Here is an 8915-nt window from a genome sequence, read left to right on the forward strand (position 1 = left end):
CCGTGCAGGCCGCGGTGCCTGTGTGCGTGTGAACGGGTGTGTGTGGGTGTGATGTACTCATGTGCAGTCCAGCCTGGCCCCGTCCCCACGATGTGCTGTCCTGGACTCCCGAATGGGGGTGGAGACAAGGATGGGGCACAGAGGAAGAGGAGCCAAGGGTCAAGGGGAGATGCCAGGGCACAGGGAGACCCAGGGTGCCAGGAGCAGTGGAGCAGAAAAGCGCAGGTGTGGGCACATGCCCAATGGGATAGCTGTCCCACTCCTGATGGCATAGAGTAGCTGAGTGGCAGTGAGACACGGGCAGCCAGAAGTGCAGACTTGGGAGGCTGAGCCACCCCTCCAGGCCCTCCTCGCCCCCACCATACAGCTCCTGCGTGGCCCGGGGGGTCTGTCGCTGTCCCCAGTGCCCACCCTGGGGCGGCCTGCAAGGCGAGGAAACCTGCACAGGTGGCAGGAGGTGGCCTCCGGTGTGGGGCCCAGGACAGGGGTCCCATGGTCCAGTGCTGTTGTTGACTTGGGAGCCAGCTGCAGCTCCCTTACACTGATTCAGAGATGACCAGAGCCTTCTATGGCTCCTGCCCAGGCATTGCCCTGCAACTCACAGTTCCTCACCCCCCGGCATTCCCCAGGGATCCCCACATGGGCAGCCAGCACACAGGCTGGGTTTTTATTGGAGGGAACATAAATAAAATAATATTTGAGAGGGGAGAAAGAAGCGCTATTTACAAGTAAGCCTGGTGGGGCTCAGAAGTGTAACAGCAGCGCTGGAAGGACCAGCAGGATGGTGTGGGCAGCCAGGCTGGGCGCAGAGCTCCGCTCGAGGGGCTCCTGGCCCCTGGGGTCTCGCTTCTGGCTGCCCGACCTCGCCGGCTGGAACTGCAGCTGGGGGATGATTCGGTGGATCCAGTTGTGATGGGCGGTGACACGGATGTAGACACCTGGGCGGTTCTGGCGGGCGCAGCCCTCGCCCCAGCTGATCACTCCGGCCTGCAGCCACGACTGGCCCACTAGGCACACCAGGGGGCCGCCTGAGTCACCCTGCGGGGAGACACAGAGGCACCGTCAGAGCCCACCCTGAGTTCCCAGAGACTCAGTTGCAGCTGCACAGTAGGGCTATGGCTCCACGCTGGACTCCTCCTCCCCATCCCAGAGCCTCCCTGCCTGGCTCCCCTCCCCTGCCAATCTGATTGACTAGAGTGCCCATTTCTTCAGTCTCCCCAGATCACTTAGGGGGTGTGTGTGTGTGTGTTGAAAATGCCGTTTCCTGTGCCCCGCCCCAGACCCACTGACTCTGACCCTCCTGGGTGAGGTCCAGGAAGCTGCTTTTTCAAAGCAAGCTGCTCAGCTGGTTGAATGCACAGCCCACGGAGCCAGACGTGATCCCACCCCGCCCTGGGCCAGGAGGTCGGGGCTGAGTCGCCATGGACCCCGAATCGCCCCCACCTTGCAGGCATCCTTTTTGCCCTCCTCGAAGCCAGCGCAGAGCATGTCGTTCTTGATGGTTTTTGGTTGGTAGCCAAACTCGGCGTCCTTGCTGTAGAGCAGGTTGCACTTGGGCGTGTCGATGATGGGCACAGCGAGTTTCTGCAGGATCCGAGGGTTGGGCAGGAGGTCTGGGGAGGGGCGGAGCAGCCCGGGGCTCAGCGGACACAGCCCCGAGAACCACCACGCCGTCCTGCCTGTCCTTTCCTCGTGTTTAGGGCATCTCTGGCTTAGGGCGCTGTGGGACGGACATCCTCCCTCCTAGGCAGCAGGCTGGGCCCCTTCTGTCCCCCTCTCTCCCTTCCCCGGCTCTTTCTTCTAAGTCTGCTGCTACTCCCCCCACCCCACCTGTGTGAGGAGAGACTGTATGTATACTTTTTTTTTTTTTTTTTTTTGAGACAGTCTTGCTCTTTCACCAGACACCAGGCTGGAGTGCAGCAGTGAGATCTCAGCTCACTGCAACCTCCACCTCCTGGGTTCAAGCAATTCTTCTGCCTCAGCCTCCCAAGTAGCTGGAACTACAGGTGCCCACCACCATACCCAGCTAATTTTTGTATTTTTAATAGTGCCAAGGTTTCTTTTTTTTTTTTTTTTAAAGACGGGGGTTTCACCACATTAGTCAGGCTGGTCTTGAACTCCCGACCTCAGGTGATCCGCCCGCTTCGCCTCCAAAGTGCTTGGATTACAGGCGTGAACCACCGCGCCCAGCCGAGACAAGGTATCACTATGTGGGCCAGGACGGTCTCAATCTCTTGACCTCATGATTGGCTCGCCTCAGCATCCCAAAGTGCGGGGATTACAGGCGTGAGCTACCGCGCCTGGTTCCATGTGTATGTATTAATACAGCAACAGGAAGATCGTGGGTTCAGAGTGGCCCCAAAGCTGCCTTGGGCCGTCTTTTTTTTTTTTTTTTTTTTTTTGAGACGGAGTTTCTCTCTTGTTACCCAGGCTGGACTCCCTTGTTACCCAGGCTGGAGTGCAATGGCGCGATCTCGGCTCACCGCAACCTCCGCCTCCTGGGTTCAGGCAATTCTCCTGCCTCAGCCTCCTGAGTAGCTGGGATTACAGGCACGAGCCCAGCTAATTTTTTGTATTTTTAGTAGAGACGGGGTTTCACCATGTTGACCAGGATGGTCTCGATCTCTCGACCTCGTGATCCACCCGCCTCGGCCTCCCAAAGTGCTGGGATTACAGGCTTGAGCCACCACGCCCGGCCTGCCTTGGGCCTTCTTAAAGCACGTCCCCCATTCTGCCCCAGCCCTGTCCCCTTACCTTGTTCACTGGGGCTGCCCCAGCCTGTGACCCAGCAGTTCATGCCCGTCTCAAAGATCACTGAGGGGTCCGGCAGGCACACGGGGAGGATGTAATTGGTGAAGGTCACCGGTAACTCCAGCTCCACCAGGGCCACATCAGCACTGGAGGCCATGCCCTGGTACAGGGGGTTGCTCTCCACCCGCCTCACCCGGGCGTACACGGCGTGCGGTCCCGGCTTCACTAGCTGCCTTGCCCCCAGCAGGACCTGGTACAGGGACGTCTCCGAGGTGCTGGTGGGAGAAGCAGGAGGCGACGTGAGGTCGCCCCTCACGTGGAGGCAGGCCTGGGAGGGGCTGGGGCTCCTCCACTGGCTGCCACCATGCCCCACACCTATCTCTGCAGACTGAGAACCGTCTCTGGGGCAGCCAGGTGCAGCAGTGATGCGTGTTGACATTGAAGCCAGACCGCCCGACTCCGATTTCCACCTCCACCCCTGGCCGCTGCCTGACCTTGGGCAAGTTACCCAACAAGTTCTCTGTGACGCAGCTTCCTCACCTGTGCTGCAGGGACAGTCACAGTCCCTACCTGCAAGGCTGGCTAGAAGTGGACCACGCTCCAGGTACAGCAGGGCCAGCCCTGCCTGCTGGCCTCTGGCAAGGGACCTGCCCTCTCTCAGCCTGAGTTGCCGATTTTTTTTTCCCCTAGAGACAGAGTTCTCATTCTGTCACCCAGGCTGGAGTGCAGCGGCACAGCTGTAGCTCACTGCAGCCTCCAACTCCTGGGCTCAAGACATCCTCCCGCCTCAGCTTCCTGAGTAGTTTGGACCACAGGTGCCACCACACCAGGCTATTTTTTTTTTCTTTTTAATTTTTGGTAGAGATGCTGTCTTGCTATGTTGCCCTGGCTGGTCTTGAACTCCTGGGCTCAAGGGATCTGCCTGCCTTTGCCTCCCAAAGTGCTCGGATTATGGGTGTGAGCCACCGTGCCCGGCTGTATCTGAATTTAAAATACGGGGGTTTTTTTGGTGGTTTTTTTTTTTTTGGTCATGACATTCTTTTGAAGATCAAGAAGGAAAAAAGAAAGAAAAAGACGTAGGGTTTAAAAGAATTAGACCTATGGTGAGGTGTGAGTTGAGGGGCTTGGGACACCAGCAGGAGCCAAGTGATGCCAAGGGCACCTGGCTCCAGTGGAGCCAAGTGGTTCATATGTGGACCAGGTGGCCTGGCCTCAGCTCAGGGCTTGCTGGGGTGGCTTAGGTGGGTGAGGGGAGGAAGGGCCTTTTTGTCCAGTCCTTGGGCTTTGTGAGCAGAGTTCGCCCAGGAAGAGTGTTCTGGAGCTGAGGTGTGGGCGGGATGGGGAGGCCAGGACCGGCCGGTAGGTAGCCCTTGGAACTTGCACGCAGAGGGTGGAGGGATGGGAGGGGTCAGGAAGGTGCGAGGTGCCTCCTGCAGGCAGGCAGGAGCAGGGTTGCAGCTGGAAGTTATCCCTGGGGTTGGACCTAAGGAAAGCCTCTGGCTAGGAAGGCGGCGTTGCTGGACCAGGAGCCCCCACGAGGGAGGTCACCCGCGGACGCGGTGAGGCGGGCGCTGTCCGCGGTGCTGAACCGGCTGTGGGAGGGCGCAAGGGCAGGCAGGACTCACTTGGAGAAGCAGTGCGCGGCCGTCAGGACCCACTGCTCCGCGATGAGGCTGCCCCCGCAGAAGTGGCTTCCGTTGCGCTGGATGCTGACCTGCCAGGGCCACTCGCCCTCCTGCGCGTCCTGCCCGCCCACCATTCGGTTCAGCCTCCTGGGGCGCCCACAGGCTGGGGGAGCATGGGGTGCGGGTGGGGGTGCTCACTGGGGCTGGTTCCATGGCCAGGCTCCAGCCTCCAGCCCCACACTCCAGTCCTCAGCCCTCCTGCCCCTGAGCTACCTGATGACCTCGGAGGCCTGGGTTTAAGGGTAGCCTGGGATACAGGCTGACTCTCCCCAGCTGCCCCTGAGCCTCACTCTCCTCCCTGGGAAGGGCAACCTAACAGCTGCCTCTTGGGGGCCACGGGGGCTCTGAGATAACCTGGGGAAGGATCTTGTCCCAGGGCCTGACCCAAACAGATGGCTGGAAGGATGCAATGGGTGTCACGCCCTCTTCGAGGGAGCGACCCAGAGAGCCAGTCCCTGTTTAGGGTGATCCTCAGACCCTGCCACCCTCGTCCTGTGCTGAGCCTCGGTGCCCTTGGTGCCTGTCCTGCTCCTATCGGGACCTTCCTCCTCCCCTCCCTTCTGGGCACCAGTTCCACACAGCCCCCACTTTCCCCTGGTCTGGAATTCCCCGGTGATGTGTGTTCTGAATTCCGTCTGGGTGTGAGTGTCCCTGGCTCAGCCCTGCGGCTCCTGTACCTCCCACCCCAGGGCCTTGGGTGCTTACCTCTTGCTGTCTTGGCCCCCTGAGTCCCTGGAAGTGAAAAGAGGGAGATCAGCCAGGCGAGCTGCTGCCCCTTTCCACTGACCCTCCCCAGCTCCTGAGGACTCTAGAGGGACAGTCCACAGAGGGTCTTGCAGGAGAGGCTAAGGGCTTGCAGTTCCCTTGGGGCTGACTCTGCCATATGCTCCGGTCCAGACCTGTGGGCCAGAGCTTGTCTGCAAGGGTGGACGGTCCTTGCCACATGGGGAACCGGATGTCCCCTTGTCATCCTGGCAAGTGTTCTCTCCCTCCACATTCCACACCGATCCTTGTCTGGAAGCTTCTGGGGAGGGTCCAGCCTCCAGCACCAGCACTATGGGGTCAGCCTTTCCTCCCAGGACAGCTTGGAGCGGAAGAGGCCTGGGAGCTGCCTCTGCGTTTGAGCTGCCCAGGCTCTCACAGTCTGCTCCAGAATGAGCAGGTCTCTCCCATGTCTCACTTGGGTCCTGAGGCTTAGGCCCTAGCCCCACAGGCTGCTCCCTGGTCTCAGGTGGGTAGAGGAGGTACAGTGGTTTGCAGTGGCCACTTGGGAAGGGGATCAACCTTCCCAAGATTCCAGAGTCCCAAGAGCTGACCACTCTCCCAGGCATGCGGCAGGCTCTGCAGGTGAGGCCTAAAACCCCCTGTTGGGCTGTGCTAGGTGGGCTTTGGTGCTGGTAAAGTGAGCGCCCAAGAGAAGTAAGGTATGGGGTCATTCAGGGGAACCAAGGATGAGGACTTTTGTTCTGGGGCCCATTGCCTCTGACACCCCAGGACACAAAGGGCCTCTTGCTGGGCCTTTAACCAAACACTGGAGCCTCTACCCAAGCTTGGAGACCCCAGCCAAGACCCCAGTGTACAGCCCCAGGGTAGCAAAGCCTGGAAATGCTTGGCCTCGAAATAGTCCTCTCAGCAACCCTGCACACCACACGTCTGGTTCCGTGGGGGCACATCTGCACATAGCTGGGGAGGGGTTAGAACAGCCACCTCCCCACACCTTGGCCCTCAGCTTCCCCCCTAACCCCCAGTGCCTTCTGGGGCCCAGGGGGCTGGGCCAGCTGCCATAGACCATGTCTTCACTCTGCCTGGAAAAGATAACCAGTCCAGTGGGGTGGAGGGGCTGCAGGGACAGGGAGTGGCCATGGAGTGCCCAAGCACCCTGAGGGTTTTTATGGCATCCTCTTCCTGCCTGCCTCACAGTCTGGGGGCACGCTTCTCAACACGATTGGTGGGCAGAGATGCCCCTGGGGGGGTGCGGACAATGAGGCAGCAGGTGGCGAGGGGGCAGCTGTGGATGGACAGGAGGAGGTGGGGAAGGTGCAGGACGGGAAGAGGGCTGCCCTGCAGAAGCCAGGTCAGGGACAATGGAAACGGAAAGTCTGCCCTGCTCGCTCTTCGTTAATTGGTGCTAATTAGGTGGCTCTTTTAAAATGCAAACACCCGGGAGGGTTATTCCCTGGCCCTTGCCAGGATCATTTTGGGTGTCTAACTCCTGAGCCCTTGCTCCTTCCAAGCCTGAGGATCCTGCTCACAGAAGGGCGCACACCGACCCCTGTCCTCCCTGGCGCCCACCCTCAGGCCTTCTCCCCTCTGGGAGTCTGCAGGAGCTGTGTCTCCCTGCTCCCTGAGCACCGCCCCCAGCGATGCCTCCTCCCTGTGCGGATCCTTCCTTCCTAAGGTAGCCTTGCACTTCTCATTTAGGCAGAGCCTTCTGGCCTCTGAGTGCTTTCTCCCCTTGGCCCCCAGATCTGGATGCCCTTCCCTCCTGGTCTCCATGAGTCCTTGTCTTGATCTAGAGATCAAGGCCCAACCGAATGCCGTTTCCTCCAGAAAGCCTTCCTTGCTTGATTATGTTCTCTATCTTGGAAGGCCCACACTCTCTTGAGCTCTCTGTCCTGATGGGACCTCTGCCTATATCACCCTGGAGTCAGAATCGAGCCTCATTCAGCCCAGGAGCTCCCAGAAGGCAGGGGCTGCGTCTGAGGGCCTGAGTTCAGGGAATGTGTGGAGGGACACGAGTGTGGCTGTGGGGCCTGATCAGAAAGGCTGATGTGGAGAGCTGGGCCCTTCAGGGTGGGCACCCGGTGGTGGGGCTGGACGTGACAGCCAGGAGTGCTGGGGCTGTCAGGTGCATTGTCTGGGCCCTGGGCCTGCGATCCACTAGTAGCTGGTTGGGATGGTGGAGCCTAGGATGCCAGCAGGGACCAGCCAGAGGCCTGGTAGGGGTGTCACTCCTGGGCTGGGGGGTGAGGACGTGTCCAGGAGTCCAGCCTCCAATCATGGCTTCAGAGCTGACGGCAGGCCAAATTTTCCTTTTTGGCAATGACCTTAGTTCCTCACCACGCTTGGGGGGCAGTCACTGCCTTCCACCCCCTGTGCAGATGGCTCGCTCAGAGGGCACCATCATCCTTGTGCTGGGAGGCTGGGGAGGCTGGGCCAGTGAGGGGTCACAGTGCTGCCCTCCTACCCGAGAGAAAGAGGAAGCCTGGAGTCCTGGCTGAGCTGCAGCCTGGGATGACCTGACCCAGCCCTGGGAGGTAACTTGAGGACAGGGAAGTGTGGTGGCTGCCAGGCTGGCCAGGCTGGCCCAGGAATTTGAGAGGGTTTCCCTGGCAGAGTGTCCCAGCCTGTAGGGAGGAACCTGGCAGGTGGGGCCCCCTGGATGGCACCTGCTTCCCTGACCTAGGACCAAGAAGAGGGCACAGTGGCACATCGCCGGTTCCTCTGTCAGCAGGGGACAGGGCTCTGCCGGCTGCACCCCCTGGCCCCAGCTGTCTACTGAGCCTGCAGCCAGTCTGCTGGGGCTTTTGGGCACAGGCAGCAGCCCTGCTGAGCCCCCTCCCAGCCCAAGGATGATGGTCCAGGCACTTGGAGCCCTGCAGGCCCAAGTTGACATCCTGCATATAGGAGGCCCCTGTCCTCACAAGAGAATAGGGGAGAGAGGCCAGGGTGGCAGGAGCAGGGAGCCTGGCCAGAGCTGGCACACCAGTGCCCCCGGAGAAGTGTGGGAGGAGGCCCTGTCCAGTCATGGCCGCGGGGTCCTCTGGGGCCTGTGCCCACACCTTCCACCCTGCCCTCCCCAGATGGCACATCTGGAGCCTTCCCACCTGCCCGGGGGTACCCCACCATTGAGGCAGGAGGGATAGCCCACGGCGTGGGGGCTGAGCCCGAGCCCCGGGCAACGCAGCAGGGCCGGTTGGCAACCGCACCTTTCGACCCTGCACGTGCTGGACTCACCAAGACACAGCAGCAGCAGGAGCGGCGCCGCCGCCGGCCGCCTCATATCCTCAGGCCTGGCTGGGGCGCAGGGTCGGGGTCAGCGGTGGCAGGAGCGTCGGAGCACGAGCGAGGTGCAGGCTCCATGAAGTGGGGTTTTATGCCGGAGGTGAGCACAGGCCCGGGTATGCCGCCCAACCCGTCGGCCCGGCCCGCCCTGCTCCTCTCCTCAGAAGGAAGCGCCCAGAGCCGACTCCTCCGTGACCTGGCCCCGAACCCCGAGACCCCCGGCCAGACCCCTCACCCCAGTGCAGCGAGGGGCGCCGCTGGCCTCAGCTCCCCGACCCTGAGCTGACCCGGACGCCCCGCAGACCCCGAGCTGACCGCCCAGCTTCGTTCATTTCGGATTTATTAGCCGCGCAAGGGGAAGTCAAGGCCTGGGGCGCGCGGGGCCACGAGCAGCGAGGCAAAGGCACGTGGCGGGGCTGGGGCGACCCTCCTCCGGGACCCCGGGACCCCGGGACCCAGAAGCCCCGCCAGGCG

At 61.2% G+C, this 8915-nt stretch overlaps 1 protein-coding gene across 1 annotated transcript; it reads right to left on the reverse strand.

The window, feature by feature from the left end:
* Positions 1-650: 650 nt before the first annotated feature.
* Positions 651-8648, reverse strand: PRSS27 (serine protease 27). The gene is made up of 6 exons (XM_003928394.4): positions 8394-8648; positions 5142-5168; positions 4377-4539; positions 2755-3026; positions 1444-1613; positions 651-1038 (listed from the first exon to the last, which is right to left on the reverse strand). The coding sequence occupies exons 1-6, from the start codon at positions 8437-8439 to the stop codon at positions 745-747; spliced, it is 972 nt and encodes a 323-aa protein (XP_003928443.1). The 5' UTR covers positions 8440-8648; the 3' UTR covers positions 651-744.
* Positions 8649-8915: the final 267 nt, after the last annotated feature.

This window comes from Saimiri boliviensis, chromosome 12 (assembly GCF_048565385.1).
Source record: "Saimiri boliviensis isolate mSaiBol1 chromosome 12, mSaiBol1.pri, whole genome shotgun sequence".
NCBI classification, from domain to species: Eukaryota; Metazoa; Chordata; class Mammalia; order Primates; family Cebidae; genus Saimiri; species Saimiri boliviensis.

Coding starts and splice junctions, on each gene's coding strand:
- PRSS27 (XM_003928394.4), bottom strand. CDS start 8,439: ATGAGGCGGCCGGCGGCGGCGCCGCTCCTGCTGCTGCTGTGTCTTG. Junction 5,169..8,393: donor CCTGCTGCTGCTGTGTCTTG/GTGAGTCCAGCA, acceptor TTTCACTTCCAG/GGACTCAGGGGGCCAAGACA. Junction 4,540..5,141: donor GGGGGCCAAGACAGCAAGAG/GTAAGCACCCAA, acceptor ATGCTCCCCCAG/CCTGTGGGCGCCCCAGGAGG.